Source organism: Triturus cristatus, chromosome 1_2 (genome assembly GCF_964204655.1).
Source record: "Triturus cristatus chromosome 1_2, aTriCri1.1, whole genome shotgun sequence".
Taxonomy (NCBI): Eukaryota; Metazoa; Chordata; class Amphibia; order Caudata; family Salamandridae; genus Triturus; species Triturus cristatus.
Genome location: NC_140580.1, coordinates 637,173,174 through 637,197,288, shown reverse-complemented (window position 1 = coordinate 637,197,288; position 24,115 = coordinate 637,173,174). Strand labels below are relative to the sequence as shown.

At 47.6% G+C, this 24,115-nt stretch overlaps 1 protein-coding gene across 1 annotated transcript in view; it reads right to left on the bottom strand.

The window, feature by feature from the left end:
* The window catches only part of BMPR1A (bone morphogenetic protein receptor type 1A), a 346,242-nt gene that overhangs the window by 19,684 nt on the left and 302,443 nt on the right, over nucleotides 1–24,115 (bottom strand). The window contains exons 10-11 of the mRNA XM_085607566.1: nucleotides 23,372–23,669; nucleotides 12,961–13,136 (exon numbers count right to left, since the gene is read on the bottom strand). Of these exons, the coding sequence (XP_085463692.1) occupies nucleotides 12,961–13,136; nucleotides 23,372–23,669 (474 nt within the window). The remainder of the gene's footprint in view (nucleotides 1–12,960; nucleotides 13,137–23,371; nucleotides 23,670–24,115) is intronic.

Sequence of the window (24,115 nt, the reverse complement as noted above, 5' to 3'; positions counted from 1 at the left end):
CAGCTGCAGCGGTCTGAAAAAGAGTTTTGAGAACAGCCTGTCCTACAGCTGCCTGCTGTTTTGAGTGCACATCTACACAATAGTGTTTGGTAAATGTGTGTGTAGTGGACCAGGTGGCTGCTCTACATATATCATGCAAAGGAATGTTTCCCAGGAAAGCCATGGAGGCCCCTAACTTACATGTTGAGTGGGCTCGTGGGGGAATCGTTAAAGTGCGTTTAGCTTTTTGATAGCAAATTTGAATACATTTAACGATCCATCTGGCTATACCTGCTTTGGAGATAGCGTTACCTTTGTGTTGTGGGGCAAAGGCAACGAAAAGTTGTTTAGTCTTCCTAAAGACCTTAGTCCTGTCGATATAGTACATGAGGGCTCTCTTCACATCTAGTGTATGGAGTGCTCTTTCTGCGACAGTTTGTGGGTTTTGAAAGAAAACAGGCAGTTCAATAGTTTGCTTCATGTGGAACTGCGATATCACCTTGGGCATGAATTTGGGGTTGGTACGTAGTACGACCCTGTTGGCGTGAACCTGTATAAATGGCTCTTGAACGGTTAGTGCCTGGAGTTCACTAACTCTTCTTAAAGAAGTGATCGCTACCAGGAAAGCTACTTTCCAGGTAAGGAATTGAATCTCGCATGAGTGTAGAGGTTCAAAGGGTGGACCCATCAGGCGTGTGAGGACCAAGTTGAGGTTCCACATTGGAGCCGGTGGGTGGCTTGGAGGAATTACTCGTTTGAGTCCTTCCAAGAATGCTTTGATGGCAGGCACTTTGAATAAAGAGAGGTGCTGCCTGTTCTGGAGATAGGCTGATATTGCGGTCAAATGGACACGTATAGAGGTGTACGCCAGATTGCATCGGTATAGGTGTAAGAGGTAACAAATTATGTTTTGGATGGATGCGTCTAGCGGGTTAATGTCATTATTATTGCAATAGATGACGAACCTTTTCCATTTGGCTGCATAGCAAGCTCTGGTAGTGGGTCTTCTAGCTTCCTTAATGATGTCCATACAGTCAGGTGGCAGGTTTAGGTAGCCAAACTCTAGGACTTCAGGAGCCAGATCGCCAGGTTCAGCTGTTGCGGATCTGGGTGCTGAATCTCTCCATGGTTCTGCGTCGAATGCGCGGGTTTGATCCGCAGCCGTTGATGCGGCACCACGGAAAGTTGGAGAAAAGTGGTGTACCATGGCTGGCGTGCCCACGTTGGAGCAACCAGGACGAGTGTCAGGGAGTGTTGTCTGAGTTTGCGAGCCACCAGCGGTATCAACGGCGCTGGGGGAAAAGCGTACGCAAATCTGCCGGACCAGTTCATCCATATCGCATTGCCCTGCGATTGTGGATGTGGGAACCTGGCGGCAAAGCTTTGGCATTTTGCGTTTTCGCTTGTGGCGAATAGGTCTATCTCTGGATGACCCCATTGCTGGAAGTACGGTTGGAGTACTGATGGGTGTAACTCCCACTCGTGCATCTGGTGGCTGTGTCTGCTGAGCAGATCCGCCATCTGGTTGTCCTTGCCGGGGAGGTGTTCTGCCATGAGGAACATGTTCCTCTGAATGGCCCACTTCCACATGCTCTGAGCCAGATGAGACAACTGTGGAGAGTGTGTTCCCCCCTGCTTCTGTATGTAGTACATGGCGGTCATGTTGTCCGTCCGGATCAACACGACTTTGTTGCGCAAGTGTACTTTGAATGCTTTCATAGCCAGGAAGATTGCCATCAGTTCCAGAAGGTTGATGTGCATCTTCTTTTGTTGTGTTGTCCATAGTCCCTGCACTGTGTAGTTGAGTACATGAGCTCCCCATCCCTGGAGAGACGCGTCCGCTGTCAGTATTATTTGTGGAACAGGGTCTTGGAACGGTCGGCCCTTGCAAAGGTTTTGTGGATTCCACCAATGCAGAGAGTTGTATGCCCGACCGCTCACCAACACTAGGTCTTTCAACTGTCCTTGAGCCTGATTCCACTGACGTGCTAAGCACTCCTGAAGCGGGCGCATATGTAGTCTCGCGTGTGGGACTATGAAAATGCAGGAGGCCATCATGCCTATCAACTGCATGAACACTCGCGCGGGAAGGGAGTGTTGTGGTTTGAACTTGGAAATCAGCATTTGCATGCTGTTGATTCTCACTAAATTTGGCTGAGCTGTGGCCGCCAGAGTGTCTATAGTCGCACCTAGGTACTGTTGTACGTGTGCGGGTTGGAGATGGGATTTTGGGTAATTTAGTGAGAACCCCAGACTGTGAAGGAGGTGAATGGTGCGGGACATGTGGCTGGCACATTGCTGGGCTGACTTTGCTTGAACAAGCCAGTCGTCCAGGTAAGGGTAGACGTGTATGTGCTGCCTCCGTAGATGTGCAGCCACAGTAGCTAGGCACTTTGTGAAAACTCTGGGTGCTGTTGTCATGCCGAAGGGAAGGACTTTGAATTGGTAGTGCTGCCCCTGAACAGTGAACCGGAGGTATTTTTTGTGTGAGGGGTGAATGGGTATGTGGAAATACGCATCTTTGAGGTCCAGTGTGGCCAGGAAGTCTCCCTGCTTGAGCAGCGGGAGGACTTGCTGTAAAGTGAGCATGTGAAAATTCTCGGAGAGAATGTAGCGGTTCAGGGGTCTCAGGTCTAGTATAGGTCTGAGTGACCCGTCCTTTTTCGGTATTAAAAAGTACAGGGAGTACACCCCCGTACCTTGCTCGTGGACGGGTACGACTTCTATTGCGCCTTTTAGTAGCATACTTAGCACCTCCTGCTGTAAGAGCGTTAAGTGCTCTGAGGACATAGGACGGTGTTTTGGAGGTATTGTGGGTGGAGTTGAGGTTAATTCTAGGCAGTAACCGTGTTTGACAATATCTTTGACCCACCTGTCCGTGGTGATGGAGTTCCACGTGGACAGGAACCTTTGTAGCCTTCCCCCGACAGGTGTTATGTGGTCGGGAGGAAGGGAGAGGGCGTCACTGTTTGTTCTTGGGGGAGGACCTGGTGTTGCCGTATCCGCGTCCTCTGCCCTTTGTGCTTGAGCCACGATAACCACCCCGGGTGTTTTTATCGTAGGAACTTTGTGTGTTTCCCTTGTTGTAGGTTTGCTGTGACCCCTGTCCTCTACCTGCTCCTCTATTTCCGGGGCGACGAAAGGAGCCGCTCCGAAAGGACTGCGTTTGGAGAGCCCCCATGGACTTTGCAGTGTCTGTGTCCTTTTTTATTTTCTCTAGGGTGGTGTCAACCTCTGGCCCGAATAAGTAGTCGGGGTTGACGGGCTGGTTGAGGATGTTATTTTGTACCTCAGGTTTGAATCCGGAGATTCGTAACCAGGCGTGTCGTCGCAACATGACGCTAGTGTTTATGGCTCTGGCAGCTGTATCCGCGGCATCCAGTGCACACTTAATGGATGCGTTTGTGAGGGGTTGTCCCTCCCTGATGAGGATCTCCGCTCCCTCTTTGAATTGGTCAGGGAGATGTTGGAGTAATTGTTCTAATGTGTCGTAGTGCGCTCGATCGTAGCGAGCGAGGAGCGCCTGAGTATTGGCAATGCGCCATATGTTAGCTGCCTGGGCCGCAACCCGTTTGCCGGAGGTCTCTAGCACCTTGGACTCTTTGTCCGGGGGAGGAGCATCACCTGTTTGCGAGTGTGCCCGTTTGCGAGCATTCGCAACTACTATGGAATCCAGAGGTAACTGGCCTCTAATGTAGGTAGGGTCCCCAGGCGCCGACCTGTATTTCTTGTCGATCCTGGGGTTTATTACTCTTGCCCTGGTGGGTTCCTTGAAGATGTCCTTTGCTGGTTTGAGGACACCCTTCAACATGGGTAGAGTTTTTATATTCCTTTCTGAGGATGCGAAAGTATCCATGAGAAAGTCGTCCTCGACTGTGTCAGAGTGGAGTTGCACACCATGATTGGCCGCAGCACGTTCAATGAGGGCGTTGAATGCGGCAGTGTCCTCTGTGGGAGACGTTTTTGCTCCATAGAGTTGCGGGTCCTGTGTATCCATAGGTGCATCCGAGTCTACAGGGTCATCCCAAGCTTGGTCAGGGTCCTGTTGGCCTTCAGGGTCCATCTCTCCGGGATAGGGGACGTGGTCACCTAGGTAGTCCTCCAAAACGTCTGTTTCGGAGTGTGTGGGAGAGAAGGACTGTGGATCTTGGTAAGAGGAATGGAGAGGTTCGTAAAGAACTGGTTCCGAAGCCACTGGCAGCTTTTTCTTAAGCGGGATCCGGTAGGAGTCCAAAGCTGGCTCGGAAGTTATTCTCCTCTTGTGGAGCATCATCCTGCCGGTGTCGGCGTCGATGTGTGATGGTGACGTCTCTGCAGGAGAGCGTTCGGCAGGCGTGATCGTGGTGTGGGTGACCCGTGTTCTGATTTGGAACAGTTTCGGGGCCGTGGATGGCGGCAGGCCAAAAGTGATGTTGGCTGGTGCCAAAGAGGCTGTTGGAGCTTTTATCGGCTCGGAGCCTGACGTGTCCTGGAGGACTGCTTTGTGTTTGATGCGTTGCGCAGCAACTGGCCGCACCTGGAGCGCCATCGATTCTTTTGCGCCGACCGGTTCTGTAGAGGCGGGCGTGGACTTCTTCGGCGCCAGTGGGTCATCGAGTCGAGGAGCGGTAGCGGCCGTCGACGTCGTCGATGAGTGTGCCTTTGGTGGTGCTGTCGAAGCGGTGTGAGACGCAGCAGGCAGTTTGACCTTTGGGGTCGGCGCCGAGTGTTTCGGTGCCGGGAGCCAAGTAGGTTTGGTGGCACCGAAGGTCTTTTTCCGTGTGTCGGCGCCGACGTCGGCTGCTGCAAGCTCGGCACCGAAGTCTCGTTTGGTGCGGTCGGTGCCGACGGGTTTTGCTGGCGTCGAAGGTGTGGTGGGCCTCGATCCGACCAGCGTCACTTTTGGTTTCGGTTTCTGGTGAACCAATACAGCTTTCGGTTTCGGTTTCGAAGAAGGGAAACCAGCCGTTTCGGGTAGTAATGGCTGCCGCTGAATGTCCGAGGCCGGGCCAGAGGGCGGGGCCGAAGAACTGCGGGATAGGTCTTGGGTAAGCCCCGAAGGCGATCCCGCGACCGGAGCCATAGACTGGCGCACTGGGATATCCTTAGTCTGTACGGGTAGGCCTTGCTCGTCACCGGAGCTACTCTCTTCGGCCCCTAAGGCCTCATCGTAGTCTCCTACCTCGGTGTCGGCTTCATCTCTGTGAAAGAGTCGTTCTTCGACGTCCTCCGATCCGGAGTCGTGGTCGGAAGCGGGGCTGGAGGGTAGGTTCTCCACGTCTTCGACATCTTCGTCCTCGGCGCTGAAGATGTTGGTCGGGGCCGGTGCCGCTTGCTGCGCTTCGAGTCTCGCTGCTCGTCGATTCCGGAGAGTCTTCTTGGATCGGAATCGGGCACAGGCCATACATGTAGACTCGTCGTGATCCGGTGAAAGGCATTTGTTGCACACCGGGTGGACGTCGACATGGGGATATTTCGCATTGCATACAGGACACCGCTTGAATGGTGTCCTCGATTCCATCGTCGATGTTGGGTCGATGGTCGGGTAAGATGCGAAAAAGTTGGTTCTGGAAGTTAGTAAACTAACAAAGATACTATCGATACCGATCGGGAACAGTACCGACGCGAACTAAAGGCCTTTTGGCCTGGAAAAAGTTTTTCCTAACTTGAGTCAAGATAAGCACATCCGAACCCAATGGCGGAAAAAAACAATCTGAGGATGGAGAGGATGCCCATGCGCACTGTAGTCCAGGGGAGGAGTCACCTATCCCAGGATACTTCGAAGACTCTTCCAGGACAACAACGTGCAAACATCCGGACCAAACACTAGGCGGCGATCTATGCACAGATATGAATTCAGCAGCCCACATGCCTCGAACACTCTGATTCATGTGGAACGCCGACACCACCTTGGGCATGAAGTGTGGGTCTGTCCTCAGGACTACCCTGTCCTTGTGAATCTGAATGTAGGGTTCCTGTAGTGTTAGTGCTTGAAGCTCGCTCACCCTGCGTAGTGAGGTTATGGCCACTAGAAAGGCCGTTTTCATCGTCAACATTTGCAGTGTGGCCTTGTGAATGGGTTCAAACGGTGCCTTCATGAGCTCCGTCAGAACCACGTTCAGATTCCATGCCGGCGGCGGCAACCTTTTTGGAGGGGCCATTCTTTTGGCTCCTTCCATGAATCTCTTCACCACCTGCGAAGTGAAGAAACTTCCACCTTTCTCACCTCTGGTGTAGGCAACGATCGCCGCTAGGAGTACCCTTAGGGAGCTCGAGCAGAGGTTACTCTTTAGAAGGTGTGTGAGGTACCTCAGTACTGTTGAGTCTCTTGTCATTCTGTTTTGCAGGCCCTTCTTCCTGCACCACACAGTAAATCTCTGCCATTTTGCGCTGTAGCATTTTCGTGTAGTTGGTTTCCTTGCCTCCCGTAGCACCCGCATAGTGCTAGGAGGCAATCTAAGGTGCGAGAACTCTAGGTCTTCAGGACATGCCGCCAGGTTGAGGGTCTCTGGCTCTGGATGCAGGACCTCTCCGTTTTGCATGGAGAGCAGGTCCCTTCTCCTCTCGAACCTGTATGGATTGCCTTGTGCCATTTCTTGAATTTGTGAGAACCATGTCTGCCTTGCCCACTGCGGAGCCACTAGGATCAGAGACATGTTGCTGGTTCTGCACTTGTTGAGCACTCTGTGCAACAGGGGTATCGGTGGAAAGGCGTAGGCAAATGTCCTCGACCAGCTTATCCATAGGGCATTTACCTGGGATTGCTGATCTGGTTGCCTGGACGCGAAGCTTTGGCATTTTGCATTTTGGCGTGTTGCAAATAGGTCTATTGTGGGAGTTCCCCATCTCCGGAAAAGCTTCTCCGTTTCCTGGCCATTGAGCTCCCACTCGTGCGATGCCGAGGTCTGCCTGCTTAGCCAGTCTGCCTCCACATTGTCCTTCCCCGGTAGGTGAATTACCAGTAGATCTATCCTGAGAGGTATGGCCCATCTCCAAATCTCCTGTGCCAGAGAGGAGAGAGGGAACGACTGTTTCCCCCCCCTGCTTGTTGATGTAGAACATTGCCGTGGTGTTGTCTGTTTGAACCAACACCCTCTGGTTGTACAGGTGCCTCTGGAATGCCTTCAGGGCTAGCAGGATAGTTTTGAACTCGAGGTAATTGATATGGCGAACCGCATCTGCTAGAGCCCACAGACCCCTCACTCTGAGGTTGTCCATGTGCGCTCCCCATCCCTTTTGCGATGCGTCCGTGGTAATGGTCATTGTTGGGTTTGGTGGTGTCAGGCTTCTCCCTGCTGTCATGTTGTCTCTGTTCCACCAAGTCATCTCCTCCTGCACTGCGTGCGTAACAACCACTAGATCCTCCCAACTTCCGTTTGCTTGTGACCATTGCTGTTGTAGCCATTCTTGGAATGGTCTCATGTGCAGGCGTACATTCGGCACCAGCTGGATACACGACGCCATCATCCCCATCATCTTGCTCACTGACCTCACTGTCAGAGCTCGCCCCTTCAGGTAGAGCCGCGTCTCCTTCAGTAGGGCATCTGTCCTCCTGTCGCTGGGCACCACTGTGCTGTTCAGGGAGTTGATTTTTGCTCCCAGAAAAATCTTCACCTGCTCCGGTTCCAGCGATGACTTCCCCCAGTGAATCGAGAACCCCAGGTTCGTCAGAGTGTCTGTTACGCGTTTTGCGTGCCTCTCGCACTTCTCGCGTGAGTCTGCCTTGACCAGCCAGTCGTCTAAGTAGGGGTAGACATGGATCCCCTGCCTTCGTAGGTGGGCCGCGACCACCGACAGGCATTTTGTAAAAACCCTTGGCGCCGATTTTAATCCAAAGGCCAGGGTTGTGAACTGGTAGTGTTCCTGGTTGATGTTGAACCTTAGAAGGCCCTTGTGTCTTCTGTTTATTGGGATGTGCAGGTAGGCATCCTTGAGGTCCACGGTGACCATGAAGTCCCCGTCTCTTATTTGGGGCAGTACCTCCTGCAGCTTAGTCATTTTGAACTTCTGCGTTCTGATGAACTTGTTTAGGTAACGCAGGTCCAGGATGGGTCTGAGGTTTCCGTCTACTTTCGGGACCACGAAGTAGTTTGAGTAGACCCCTTTGTTGCGTTCTCTGAACGGCACTGCCTCTATGGCTCTTTTTTCTAGAAGTTTCCGTGTTTCTTCTCTGAGTAGGGCCAGTTCTTGATCCGATCTCTGCCTTCCCCTTGGTCTTCTGTTTGGAGGTCTTTTCTCCAAATCTACGCAGTATCCGTACTGCATGACGTTCAGTATCCACTTGTCTGTGGTTATACGCCGCCACTCCTGAAGGTAGAACCTCAGTCTTCCGCCTACTGGTGTTGTATGCTCGTAGGCCTTGGATTCTTCTCTCCCCCCTGATGTTACTGTACTGCGCCTCACCCTTGGGGGCATGTCGAGGGTAGGCGTCCTCTTGCGTGCTGAGTCACTTTGATGAGGGCTGGTCACACCCTCTCCTCCTCTGGCCACGTCCGTTCCCTCTCCCGCGAAAGGACTGGCCCCGAGGTTGGTACTGCCAGTTTTGCTTCGTTGGCCTTGTTGTCCGTGACTATCACCCTGCTGACCCTGCTGGAACGTCTGGTGCGACGCCCCCTGCTGGCTTCCTCCCCGACCGTAGGGTCTCCTCGAGGGATTGCCTCGCCTCATTCCCCTCAGCTGTAGGGCCCCCATGGACCTCGCCGTTTCGTTTTCTTTTTTCAGCTGGGTGAGTTTCTCGTCTACTGTTGCTCCGAACAGTGTCTCCCCGTTAAAGGGGGTGCTAAGGATGTTGTTCTGCACCTCCGGTTTGAATCCCGAGATTCTTAGCCATGCATGTCTTCTCTCGGTGACCCCTATGGCCATTAGTCTTGCCGAAGTCTCTGCCCCGTCCAACGCCGTCTTTATACAAGAGTTGGCGATGTTTTTACCTTCGTCCACCAGGTGCGATGCTCTCTGGCGGTATTCTTCGGGGAGGTGCTTTACTAGCTCCCCCATCTCGTCCCAGTGCTGGTACTGGTGCCTATTGAGAAGTGCATTTGAATTCGCCATGCGCCAGTGCATTGCGGCGTTCCTCTCGACCTTTCTTCCTGTGAGGTCTATCCTCCTGCTTTCTTTATCAGGTGGTAGGCCCGAAGTTGCTGGTACGTTGGCCCTTCTCCTGGCCGTGGAAGCTATGATGGAGTCGGCGGTGACGCTACCCTTGATGTAAGGGGGGTCCAGAGAAGAGTGCTTATACTTCTTCTCCGTCCTGGGCGTGATCGAACGGCAGGTCGCTGGTTCCTTGAAGGCTTTTCTCCCCTGATTCATCACACTTTGTAGCATGGGGAGGAATTGGCTCCTCGTCTGGATGGGGAGCAGGGTCTCGAGGAGGAAATCGGCTTTCGGCCTCTCTTCGTCGAGTTTGACGCCGAAGGCTGTCGCTGCGCTCCTGACCACCATATTGTACACCCCGATGTCGTCGGGTGGCGAAGGCCTCGAAGGGTACGTGTCCACGGGCTCCTCCGGGTTTTCGGTGTCGAGATCCTGCCATTCGATGTCGTGGCTGGTAGATGGCGCCGAGCTGTAGAACGACTGCTGGTCTTCTTCCTCGGCTTCGCCTTCATAATAGGTCTCGTCTTCCTCTTCGAGATCTCTCGTCAGCCCCTCGGTGTCGAATTCGTCCTCGACTTCGACGATGTCCGTCGGTGGAGCCGTTGGAATCTTGAATTCCTTCATCTTGGCGTCGAACTCCTTCCTTTGAAGGATGTTCTCCATTTCGGCCTCGAGCCGCCTCTTCTTTTTCTCCATCTCGGAGATGCTTTCGGCGTCGACCGCGGGTCTTTTCGACGGAACTTGCGTCGACGTCGACCGTTCTTTCTGTGTCGAGCGTCCCGTTTCATGGGTTGTCTTCGACGATCCTTGCCTTTCGGCGTTTTCGGCACCAGGGAGTCCTTTTCGAAGGATCCGCTCGGCCTCTTGTCCATGGTTTCCCCCTTGGTCGTTGAAGTTTTCGGCGCCGGGGCTCCCTTCGTGGACTTTGACTCTGATTTTCTCGAGTCACCCTCGGGTTTTCGAGCTATTTTTTGTTTTGAGCTCGACGATTCTCTTACCTCGTCTTCATTTTTCTTGTCGGTCTCTACGACCGTGAAGTTTTCGGGTCCCTCGGCGACGTTGTCCTCATCGTCCGTGGAGAGGCCCAGATCGTAGAGCGACGGGGCCTTACCCTTGCCATCCATGCTGGCGTTGGCTCTTCTCTGCCGATCTCTCACCCGGAGCGTCTTCGGCGCGAAGGCTGAGCAGGCGTTGCAGTCCTTACTCTGGTGGTCGACCGGTAGGCAGAGGTTGCAGACCGGATGCTGGTCCTTCTGCGCGAACTTGTGGTGGCAGTTAGGGCAGAACTTGAATGGCGTCTTGTCCGTTGCGCTCAGGGCCTCTGAGTGCGCATTCTCCAAGGGCGTCGAAGGAAAAGGCGCAAAACTTCCTTTCTTCGCGCTCCTGATGTAATCTCTTCCTTTCCTGTGATATCTTCGTAGTAGTTATCGACGAAACTCGCTTTTCTTTCTTCTTCCTTCGATTGTAATTCTGGAGCTTCCCGATGACGATCCAGACCCAACGGCGGAAAAAAGAATCTGAAGATGGCGCCCCAAAGGTGGGACTTCCGCAGGAAGCATGACGACGTCACGGGAGGTGCACCAAATGGTGGGTCGTCGCCGCCCACCTGGGCTACAAAAAAAAACAACAACAAAAAAAACAAAGAAAAGACTACGAATCCGGACCCAACCACAAGATCGTGGAATAATGCACAGCATAGTGAATCCAGAAAGATTCACGCTGCAAAACTGAATTATACAGTAAAGATCCTACCGTTCTTGAATACTTCAGCCACAACTTCTCCAATCAAAACAATCTTTCTGTTCCCAGCATAAGTCAAGTTTCACTATATGTCAATTACAAGTAGAGAACCAAGCATATTAAGAACCTTGTAAGTCGAAAACATGTGGCTGCTCCACTGCTCATATGACTGATTTAATTGGCTGCTGGTAAAACAAATTGTTGAAGCACACTGCTGCTGTTGTTCAGGAACCAACCCACTGTTCATGTGAGCAAGTTCAAAAAAGATCTAGCAGGAAGTCTTGGTGTATTAACAAGAACTTCAAATAAAATACTTGCAAGGCAACAGGGATCATAGTTCTCAAACAGCTACGTGGTATTGGTCATAGGTATATCAGCGCCGCAATAAAATTACACATTTGTTTCCTGTTTCTTACTTCTATGACGGTGCTGCAAGGTGTAGAGAACCACAAACTCTACAAGGGGAAGCAAAACCTTGGCACAAATTATTTCAAATCCCCAGCACACGTGAATATGAAATTTCTAACGTTTTTTATGTTTGTTAGTAACAAATATAATAGAAAAAACAATTTGAAGAGTCAGCATCAAGTCTTTTTCTTTTTCTTTTATTCAAGAAGTTTGCAAGAGGAACATCACAGCCACAGCCAACACTTGTTTCGTCGTTTATGGATAGTAGTCCCACGACTTCCTCAAGGCTAGTTTCTTGTTCAGTTATAACTTTTAAATGTGGTACAAATTCCAGACCACACAGGGATCTATTCTCGGACGGGGATAAATTGAAACTCCTCACTTAGGTTTCCACGTAACGCGTAAGTCCGCAGTAGTCCATCGGTATGGATGTGTGTTTCACTCCCCCGTCCTCATCAACAGATAAAAGGCGGCTCGGCCGAGTACAGCAGCCCAAGTTTCGAGTGTCTCCGTTGCAACAGGGATCATACATTAACATCTGAGGAGATGTGTACATTTGGTGAAAGTTGACCCCTAGACTGGGGTTACCTGTCGTCACTTGTCAATCAGTCAGAACAGAAGAAATACGCCTAGGGCAGACTGAAGTGTTTCTAAACTCACTCTCTCTCCACATTGCAACCCTACTCTCCCCTATCAGATGTAAGATATTCTGGGGAAATCATAACAAACCTTAACAAATAATGGAGTATTCAAATTACTTGGTTCAGTCTGAAGTAAAGAACGATTCTAGAAATGATAAATTCAGTAAGCATTGCAGAGACTAGCGAATACATGTCGGAGTTTAAGAAATGAGCTGATATCTCTGACAGATAAAACAACGTATATAAGGAAAGGGTTGCACACTTTTTTTAATATTCAATACTGTTTGTCCATAGTCATTTTTGCAGCAGGAAACAACTGGGGCACATGAGGCCAAGGGACTGGATACAATGTACACCGACTTGTCCTTTTGGCCAAATTCTGCTTTTAGTCTACTGAGGATTCTTGCAAGGCCTAGATACCACTTGTGTTCTTGTGAAATTAACTATTTTATCGCCAGGTACAGTAACAAATGCATACAATAAATCAACACACAAAACTTACACAGTCCTTACCGGACACCAGAGACCCCGGCCTAAGCAATTTCTATTTCATGGACCACAGGTTAGGAACCGCAGTTCAAAGCTATGTTTGAATTTAATGCATTGGCTTAAATTAAAGCCTGTAACATATCTAAATTTGACACCTGAGTGCAACAGGGACACAAAAGTTTACATATGTCAGGCACTCTCATTTAAATGGACTGTGCATGGCGGGGAACTGTAATCTAAATTCAAACATCGACTTCGTCCCAGACCCCCAACAAGCTCATTCATCGAGTTGGAATGCAATGGCTGGGAAGAGACCGGTTATATTAACCCCACCAACAGTTCTGAGCTGTCTAAGAACTATTGAGTAATTGACTGCCTAAGAGTTATTGATTGAATAACGTGTGCATTCTTCCATCAAGTCTCCGAAAACCACTGTTCATGATTTTAAAAAGAAAAAAATAGTGAGTGTAGTCTCCAGACAGGTCTATATGTAGACACTGCCATGAATGTGATCAAAATCCCAATAGAAAACTCCAGTTAAGTTTGCTTGACCCTCCAACAAGCTTGAGTGTCGTGAAGAAATGCACTGGAAGAGACAACACCTTTAAAGTATATTCTGAAATAGGACTCCTACCTCCGGTGACACATCGCCGAGACATCTCCCAGATGATCAGGCCAAAGCTGTAAATGTCTGCCATTATATAGGCCTGGAAGTGGTTCTTGTTCAGGGTCTCATCCAGGACCTCTGGAGCCATATAACGCTTTGTCCCAACTCGGGTGTTTTGAGGTATATCCACCTCATTGGTATCACTGCAAAGACGCATGTGAGAAGGCAATTAACAGTAAGTATGTCAACAGTGGCAATGCAATGTTTTCATGCAGGATAATTCAACTGAATTTAATATGTACATATTTTAACAATTTATAAGACAACTTTTATGCATATTTTCTTTTGTGTTTCAGATTTATTCTTCTATATTAATAGCAGTACTTGTATTACTTTAGTTATTTACACAACATTTGGGTGGGTGCTTGTGGGGAGACAACTATACAAGATATGGTTGAATATTATAGCAATTTCTGTACTTCTGTAGTAATGACTGCATTTATGCAGTCATTCTACATTTACCCAGTGCTATGCAAATATATAATAGTCACATTTGTAAATAGAATATCTGCATGGGTACAGCTGTAGTAAAAGCTGCACTTCTACTTTATTATGTACAAATTCAATACTATACAAAAAATACTTTAATTGTATATCAATTCTGGTACACAAATACCTATACAATTACAGGTGCCTTTAAATACATTTACTCTGCTTTTAGGGTAATAGCTGTTCTTCTACGATCTACATCTCCATTTAGAAAATTCTATTTTAATTATTTTGTAATCCTTGTATGGACAATAGCACATGTTGCTAATCAACTGATGTATTCATAGAGAGATATAAATAGAAAATGCTACTTAACCTGTAAGCATCTGTTCGTAGAGTGTAGTACTGTAAATTCACATGCTTGGAAGAGTCCTGTGTTGAGCTTAGACGTTTGCAAGTTGTTTTTCTTCAAACAGTGGGAGAGAGGATGTATGGAGTGTGATCGACAAGCATGTTGCGGCAGCACAATGTGAATATGTATAGTGATTATGAGATGATCCACAAGAGGTACACCATTCATGGACTGTGGGTGCATGTAAATCTACAGCACTGCACACTACAAATAGATGCTTAAAGGGTAAGCAGCATTTTTCGTTGCTTGCATGTGTGGCCGTATAGCAGTTCCCTCCAAGCCCGGGTGGCTAGCGTGTGGATGAAGCAGATGTATGAACTAATGTCCTTAAAACGGCTTGGCCAACACCTGAATCTTGAGGACAGGTTTAGGTGTCCACACAAAGTTTAGTAAAAGAGTGTAGGGTTGACTAGGTTGCTGCTTTGCAAATATTTGTCTATGGGGATGTTGCCTAGGAAGGCTGTAGTAGCCACCTTCTTGTGAGCTGAATGTGTAATCCACCAGACTATATCAGCTGTAGAGATAGGCTGCCACTTGTGAGGTTTAAAAAAGGAGATAAAGAGCTGGTTTAAATTGAGGAATGATTTTGTCCTATCAGTGTAGTGAAGGAGGGACCTCTTAACAGCTAACATATGCAGTGCTCTTTCTGCCACAGAATCGAACTGAGGGAAGAAGACTAGACTCTCCATGGTCTGGTTAAGATGGAAAGGCAACACTACCTTAGAGGGGAACTTGGGGATGTTTTTAAGAACATCCCTATCTCTGTTGATCTGCATGAAAGGTTCTTGAATGACTAGTGCCTGCAGGTCATTGATGCATCAAAGCAAGGTGATGGCCACAAGGAAGGCACTGCAGAGGCCATATTAGCGCATAGGCTCAAATGGTAACCCCATAAATCTGGAATGGACTATGTTGAGGTTCCAGTTGGGAGCAGGAGGAACTCTGGAGGTCAATCTTTTTGAGTCACTCTATAAATGCTTTAACCAATGGTATTCTGAACAAAGACATGTTGACTGTTTTGCATGCAATCGGCAACTGGGAAGTGGAGATGAATAGATCTGTAGGTCAGGCTTGCACTCTGCAGGTGCAAAAGGTAGGTGACAATCTCCTGCACTGTAAGATTTAAAGGGTCTGATTTGTTGTAAATGCAGTAAGAGTAAGAGACCGAAAGACCTCTTCCACTTGCTGAATAGTAGATGCATGTTGTGAACCACTAGGCATCCTTTATGGTGAACATGTATTCTTGGGGAGACAGAGGTACCCAAAGTATAGGACCTCAGGCAACAGATCACAAGTGAGTTGACCTGGGTCCGGATGTCATCCCCGGCCTTGTCTCAGTGTGAGAATGACTAGCGTGAGGGGAAACCTCTTGTGTGGGCTGACCGATAGCTCCAGGAGAATGGAAAATCAAGTCTGTCTGGCCTATGTTGGAGCTACCAAGATGAGAGTTAGAGAGGCTTGCTTGAGATTCCTGCCCAAAAAATGGAAGCAATGGGAGAGGTGAAAAAGCATAGGCAAATATCCCTGAGCAGTTCATCCATAGTCCATTGCCCAAGGACTGTGGGCGAGAGTATCTGGTCTTTAAAGCTTTGGCATTGTGCATGGTCTGGGGTGGATAATAGGTCTAGCTGTGAAGTGCCCATCCCATAAAATATCTGTGAAGGATTTAGGGTGAAGTTCCCACTTAAGGACTTGTTGAAAAATCCTGCTGAGCCTGTTCGCAAAGTTGATGGGTGTCCCCGCTAGATGCTCCACTAAATGTTAAATGTTGCAGTGGAGTGCCCAAATCCAGATGCTCTGAGCAGGGCGAGAGCGGAGGGGACAGTTTCTGGATATAATAGGCAGCTATTATGTTGGCAGTTCTGATCAGGATTACCTTGGTGTGAATGAGTGCAGAGTGCAGAATGCCTTTGGGGCATAGCTGAATGGCCAGTAGCTCCAAGTGACTTATGTGGCGCTCCTGGTATTGAGACAGCCACTGTCCTTGGATTGTGTACGGTGCAAGATGCACGACCCATCCTGTAAGAGAGGTGTCTGTGGTTATGGTCACATGCATGACTGGCCCGGCAAAAGACCTGTAGAAGGTTGGTGACTGACCATCACTGCATAAAGTGGTGCGCTTTTGTCTGAATAAACAACAGATCTTACCACTGGGCTGCCAGACACTCTTGAAAAGGGTGCACGAGCAAACTATCACGGGAGACGACTGGAAGGCTAAATGCAATAATACCCAAAAGACGCATGACTGCGAACTGTGATCTGACTGACTTTCTCGACCCTTATGAATCCCCTCATGTAATTCAAGTAAACGTATATTCCTAACAAGTAAAGCACTCGGATACCTTCGGGGATAGCTAGCGTTATATAAAACTCAAATTAATAAATGAATGAAAAAACAATCTGGCAGGTTGAAAAAGAGGCAGGGGTACTGAAAAGCTAAGAACCTTTGCTAATTGGGGTATCCTTTGCCTGTGAACGCATTTAGGATGCAGCCACGGGTAGATGAAATAGTACAATCACTGACCACTCCCCCCCCGAACAGGTAATGTGTGTGTGTGTGTGTGTGTGTGTGTGTGTGTGTGTGTGTGTGGGGGGGGGGGAGGGGGGTCTTGTTGGGCACGTCACTGCTTGGCAGAGGCAAGCACCTTGTTTGAAGCATCCTTTGGCACTACCCCCATTGTTACCCCTGTAGGATGTCCTGCTGTAGCTCCTGCTGCTGCTTGTGGTACAAATAGGGCTACTAAGAGAAGTGGTTTTGGCCCCTCTCTGGGTTGGTGCATCCAAAAAGAGCCCATAAAAGATGCAGCCTGGAGAGCACACATGGATTTGGGTGTCTCACTATCTTTTTTGATCTTTCAGAGCATCTCCTTAACCCGTGCCTGAAAAGATGCTTCCTGTCAAATGGGAGGTTGACGAGATGCTGCTGAGTTCAAACCCAGAGATACAGAGACAGACATGCTGACCTCAGATCTACATCCAGAGATAGGCAGTCAGGCGTGGCATCTAAGCAGGATGATGGTGTTGGCTTCCCTGGAGGCTGTGCCAGAGACGTCCAATGCATAACGGATGTTGGCAATGGAGATGATCTTGCCCTTCAATACAATCTCTAGCTCTTTCATTGGGAACTGTTCCAGGAGGCGTTTCAAGTGGTTCTTCGTGTTCCCTACTATATCTTGATAGACGATCGAATGAACTGGCTAAGCTCAAATGGGTAGCTGCTCCCTATGCCATAATCTTGACCACATCATCTGTCTTTCTACTCTTCTTTCCTGATGAAGGGGCATCACTAGTGACTTGGGTGGAGGGATGCCTGTTTGCAGTGAGGATCACAAGATCGTCTGATGGCATCTGTCCCCAAAGCTAAACGGGATCACTGGAGGAGGGACTGTGTTTCTTCTTCAACATGGAGGTGGCTACCCTGGCCCAGACAGTCTCTCTGAAGGCAGTCTTCAGTATCCCCTTCAGCATAGGTAAGAAAGGGACTCAGAGCTCCGATTTTACAGAGCGTCTCCAAAGGGAAATGGTTGTCTTTGTTTTACGCAGCTTATTTCCAACTATGTAGCATATGGCATCCAACTAAGAATTGTTGACTTTCGAAAGTTAAAATAAGATATCTAGGGGCACATGCATCAAGGTAGGCTTTTGTGATTCCTTAATTGCGATTATTAAGGAATCGCAATTAAGGAATCGCATGTAGAAATCTCTAAAAAGAAATAAAAAAAGGCGATTTCTAATCATTCCCTAATTGCGAGTCGCAAATTGCGAGTCGCAATTAAGGAATGTCTTCCCAATAGGTACTCGCAAATTGCGCATGCAATTTCAAGGGTTCCAAAAGGATACCCTGTTGCACCCCTGAAATCTGCATATGAATATATGTTGCACACACACATGCCCCAAGGGAATGTGTGTGTGTAAAATGGAACTTTGAAAAATGCACTTTAGTGCAATTTTCAAAGTTTTTGCAAATTACCATCAAGTACACATTGATGGTAATTTGCGACTCCTATTAGCGAAATCGCTATTTTTTTTACATTCATGCATTGCATTGCATTTAAGGAATCTCAATTTGCGATTCCTTAAATGGAAGCGCAATTTAAGTAATCGCAATTTAGAGATTACTTAAATTGCGATGTTTGCATTTGGGATGATGCATCCCAAATGCAAAAATACCGGTCGCAAAGGGGGAAGATTCTGATAATCTGCCCGTTTGACCGTTTTTCTTTTGATGGGCCATAGTGCATTAATTACATTTTTAAATACATGGAAATTGTAATTTTATTTTTGATAGAGGTGCCCTATAAATTGACTGGGAATTATGAAGCTTTAACCGGTAAATTTCCACCAATGGCACTAGCATTTTGCACTAACTCCATACAAAATATGTACTGTACTCTACTACTTCAGATTGTGAAAATTCTACCCCAAACACTATCTCTCCTCCTTGCAAACAGACTCCATCACTACCTTTATTTATCTTCATCAACATCCCAGTCACTCCCGAGCTAGTGAAAGGCATCCTCAATTACAATATTATGCACATGCCTTTTAGCCATGGAATTAGTTACAGCATCAGTGGTAGGGGATACAACATCTAAACTGCTAGGTAAATCAGTACCATTTGCTCACAAATAGATGCAAGGACGCATGACCAGCCACGTTCAACATCAAACCCTGTGCTAGCTTTTCCCGTGCAAAAATATTTTAGCATCGTAGAGAAAGAAACATACTACCAATAAAGCATAAAGCTGAGAAGGCATAATAGAGAGGGTTTGAGTCAACAGTGTAGCAATGCAATCACATTAGGGAGTTACAATCAGTCAATGCCGCTGCTGTTATTCTCCAGCTTCTGACTGAGCCAAATGCTGCCCTCAAAAATATATATAGTTTCTCTACATGGTAAGAGCGACCCTTATCGAATCAGAATAAACGGGAAATGATACACCAATGGCTCAGGAAATAATCAGAGATGTGCATAACTGGAAAGGTTTGCTGTGCCATCTTCCACAAAATTCAATAGTTGGGGTTTTCACTACGAAGAACGTTAACTTCTTGTGGAACATGAGGTGTTTCTTTCAACATGAAAAAACATTGAAGGGTCAGCAGGGATTTCTTATGTGCTGTTCTCTCAAAAATTGGGTTGGGCCCTGTAATGATTAGCAAAATCATGGCCTTTTATACCGCCCGACCACTGTGCCACTGGATTCAAGCTAGCCTGGCTGATTAGGGGTAATGCCCCGAAACCGGTCCCAGGATGCTTTTTTCCGGTCCAGGGAGGACCTAGCTTGGCAGTTCGGGCTGGACTGTTCCCATGAGACACAGGGTCAAGACTGACTTGCATATGGCTGGGTCTAAACTGGGGTGGCATGGTGAGCAAAAGAACGATGGATTTAACCCAGATCTCTTGACTGGGGGTGAATGTTTGATTTGCTCTGCATTCCATCCATCATCTGTGCGTCTTTTGCTTCATCCCCAATACAGCAGGGTACCCGCCAGGATTGACCCCTTATCCCCTCTTTTTTTTTGCCTTGGTTATGGAACACCTGGCGATCGCCTTCGCCAGACTCCGGACATCACCACCATTCCCTTCAGTGGGCGGGACCATAAAGTTCTGCTCTATGCAGATGGCCTTTCGTTGACTCGGACTAACCTCATGTCGACCCTCCCTGCTATTGTACAGCAGCTGCAAGAGTCTGAACTCTCCTCAAGATATAAAATAAATATGTCCAAATCATAAGCCCTGACCCTCACTATACCAGTGAAGCTCCTTCCGGTTTTACGGCTACGCAGTCTATTGGCTACCTGGGGCTTAACATCACAAACTCCCATCAGACCTGGACTCACGCTAACTGGCCCCATTACCGTAAGGCCATTTTGGAAGATCTGCACAGATGGAAACAGTTACATATCTCTTGATGGGATGGATCAAAGTTGTAAAAATTATTATTCTGTGTTGTATACTCCATCTCTCCCACGCTCTCCCAACCTCTATTCAAGTAGAAGATATTCATTGGCTACACAACAACATTCGTGCCTTTATCTGGAATGGAAAACAGGCCAATAACATACTTATGCTGTCTAGAAACTGGGGTGGTCTATCTTGCCCCATCTTTCTTGATTACTACCCAGAGGCGCATCTCAGGTTTATTGCTGAATGGGTGTTAGAGAGAGCGAAAAACATTGGCTCCACATGGTTCGAGCGGTGGTGTGCAGGCCACTTTGGGACATGGCTTAGTTGCCAAAATCCCACCGCCCTCGTAGTGCCTTCCTTGCAACCCCACCTAGAACAGTGCTAGAAATATGGGGCAGAATTGTGCTTAACTATGGCCTTAACTCATTTCCCTTTCCAAATACTCCCAGCACACAACCCGGATTTCACACCAGGGTTGCCCCAGGAATCCCTCCCCGCCTAGGAAAACGCCGAATGTAGGGCACTGAGGGATTTATTCCAAGGCCCACAAATTAAATAATTTGAACAATGCAAGTCTGACTTCAATATACCCCAAAAAATTAGCCATCAACATTTCCAACTCCGCTGCCTGGCACTTCATCCGCCTAACGTGGATGGAGCAACACTCCCATTCACGATAGTGCCCTTCAACAACCTCGCCTGCTCGAGACATCCATATAAGGTGCCTAGTTTTTAGGTCTCGCTAGAGCCAGCGCATGCGCTGCTCTGGCAAGAAATTTAGTAGCTGGTTTTAAAAGTGCTACCCATGCCGGCCACCAGCTTGCTATTACGCGCACAAGCGCGCGCGACGTGCACAGCTGCCATCTGACTTGCTGTAATGGCTCATTAAGTCTTACAGTGCACGCGTGATTCCCCTCCCCTAGCCCCTCCCACTCCCTCCTCGTCAGCTCTTCAGTTTCCTTTCACTTTCGCGCCCCCCTCCCCTACCTCATCCCACTCCCTCCTCGTCACCTCTTCATTTTCCTTTCGCTTTCGTGCCCCCCTCTCCTACCCTCTCCAGCTCTTCACGCGGCCATTGCTTGTTTGTTTATTTACTAGTAAATATGACTCGCTCCACAGCATACTCATGGTCTAATTAGCCATTCAGTATTTGGGGGCCTGTGTTTTGAAATCAGTAAAGTACAATGTCTAAATGAAAGCTTTTAGAAGCTGTAATTATACAAGCATCCGAAAACACAAGCGGTGTTGTACAATGTTTAAATTAAAGCTTTTAGAAGCTGTAATGAAGCAAGCTCGAAAAACACAAGAACAGTAAGTACGGTTTAGTTGCCAAAGTGTTTGGTGGTAAAAATTATACTATTGGCTAGTGTCTGCTCCTGGAACTTCCTCCCTAGACCGCAACATATCTCTTTTGTAGATGACTGTGCCCTACTACAGCTGTGTTAAGTATGTCAAGTGTGGGTTTTCTACTACTGTGTGAGAAAATAATGTTTTATTGAAAATATTTTGTCATTTAGCCTTGATTGGAGCAGTTATATCTTACAAGTAGTTATCCTGTTAATTTGACTACTTCACCAACTACTAAAAAGATTTGCTAAACCTACGCTTGGGCTTAGACTCTTTGCAAAGAATGTAGCGTTTTCATCTCTTTCCAACTGCTTTTTGTTTAGTGTTTAAACCGTTATGGTTCATTGTATAATTGTTTTATGCGTAACTGTCGCACAGTGGTTTATAGTGAACAGTGACTCGTGTCTGTGGGTCTAACTGCAGTCTTAAATGTGTTCGTAACAGTTATAGGTATTCATTCCAGTGCGAAATGAGCCAGTGCCGTAACTTTACTTTCAAATGGCTGTGAAGATAAATCGTTTTCTGACAAGATCATTTGCAACGTAATACGTCTCGCAATTGCGAGATTTTGAGCTATTGGCACTGTAAATGACAATGCAATTTATTTATGTGTTTAAATATCCTGCAATAATAAAAGGCATTGTCATTTACAATACCAATAGGTCAAAATTTCTACAATGCGAGACTTATTGCATTGCAAATTTTTTTTTTTTTTTTTTTTTTTTAGAGTGACTGTACAGACACGTCCAATCCAACCATGTTGTGTCTCGCTACCGCACTGGCAGTTGCATTAGAGGGGTCCATAGGCATTAATACACGGAAAGCAAATTGCCCTCTTGTTCCACGTTTTGGTAGTAAAAGACAGACATATTGAAGTGCAGTGGGCCGTGACTTTGAGCCTGGTGCTGCATTAAGGCTGTCTATTCCGCTTCTCCAGGAGCCCACAAGGTTGGGGACACATCCAACCTTGCAGCACAGTTGTTTGCCAAAAACTCCACATCCCTGGGCCCTTTAGAAACAAGCATTGGCATAGCCAATAGGTCTCGCCTTTGGGACCTTATAAGTGTTTATCCATGCAACAGTTGATGTTGCACAAAGGATATTGTGCTAGATAACTAAACACTTATAAGGTCCCAAAGGCGAGATCTATTGGCTAGGACAATGCTTGTTTAACTTTCCTTGCAAATGTTTACGGCTTCTGCCACTACGTGGCCACAGATCCAAAAATTCAAGTCTAAGAAGCGTGAGAGCCGCAAAAACAGGTTTCGCATTTACTTGCAAAATACTACATTGTGCCCCCATCAGATTCCAATAGGTAGGTATCGGGACAGGCATTAATATGAACGACAAGTAATATGTAAATAAAAGTGTTCACTCATTTGCACTCTAACGTTACAGGTCCGTGATATGAGCCACAGACTACTACCACTATGGGCAAATGGGCACGCCGTGGAAGTACGAGCAGCCTCTCACTAAAAGACTGGATAAGAACAGGCTCCATTATCAAGCAGCTGCCAGACACATATGGCTACCTGGGCTCCTCGATTTGCCTTTGGAGCAAGGGAAACCCATTCAGCCAAAACAACTAAACAAAAGACACAAAATGCTTTTCAGCTTTCCTTTGGCAGAATGTGATTCCTTCTCGGCAGAGGCAGTTTGTGGAGCTTAAAGCCAGGCTGTGATCCGGTGTCTACTAGAGAAGAGGCTGAGGGAACGCCGCAGTAGAATGGATACGTTTCCCGACAAAATCAGGCTGCTCCTGCTAACGTGGCTCTCCCCATAATCGGTGGGCGTTGGGGAGGTGCTACTAATCTCCTTGCCCTTATGTGCCCTCTTAACAACCCCTGCCCTCCCTCCATTTGCTGTGCATCGTCACCTACAGGTCAAGCATTTAACTGCAAGGAGTGCAATTAACAGGTCTTACTGCCCAAAGGTGCGGGAAATAACACCGGATATGACCAATCTTTCTCGGTGATTGGCCATTGAGACGGTCTGGTAGATGGTCCTCAGTATGTATATTAATGCAGCACTTTATGTTTGAGATGATAGAGCAACATTGGGGCTGGCAATAAAGTGTTGTGGATTAGCCGCAGCTGACGATTTTAGTAAAGTTTATTTAATAACAGATGTTCTGATTACCAAACAGAAAGGTACTAACTGTATGAACCTTGGCTAAACGAAAGGTGGAGTTGACCAGCTAATTTTTTTACTTTTTCTGCAAACGATATTTCAAACGCCTGAGTTACCCATCTAGGCCAGGTTAGAAAAAGATCCCATCGTACCTGTTGAATTTGACAGCCAGTCCCATATCTGCAATGCAACAGGTCCCATTTCTCTTGATCAGGATGTTTTTGCTCTTCAGGTCCCGGTGTGCAATTGCCGGCTTGCCTTGGGTGCCATAGATTTCAGTGTGGAGGTGACAAAGGCCACAGGCTGCCGAAAAGGCCAGCCGAAGCAGAGATCTGGTGTCTAGCATGGCGCACTTCAGAAAATCATACAGAGAGCCGCTCTCGTGGTAATCGGTGATGAGATACAGGTGGGTCATTGAGCCTGTACCTTTGATGTCTGCAGCAATAAAGCCTGGTGAACGAATGAGAGAAAATATTAACGTTATTTATTAGAAAATGTTTTAACTGATATAGTAAAAATAATACATAAAAATAGTGCAGTCAAAACACTTGCCTCTTTGATAGTTATTCTTATAAATATGAAGGCAAATCTGTATACAATTATGCAATTTCTCTTACCGCTTGCATACAAGCTGCATTAACCAATTGAACAAGAAAAACTGATTAACTGTGCCGGAATAACAACTGGGACCGAACTAGTTGGTGATATGGTGACCACTTCTGTTAGAGTAGCGTTAATTTTTACAAACTGGGTAAGAGATGTGAATGAACGCCTCCAGGGCCAACCCTCATGCCTTCTTCGTCAGTGAGACCCAGTTGAATCTCACGGCACAGAGGGCAATCTCTGCAGAGGGCCATGTGCACATGATTAAACTGGGCAAAAATGAGATGTGCACA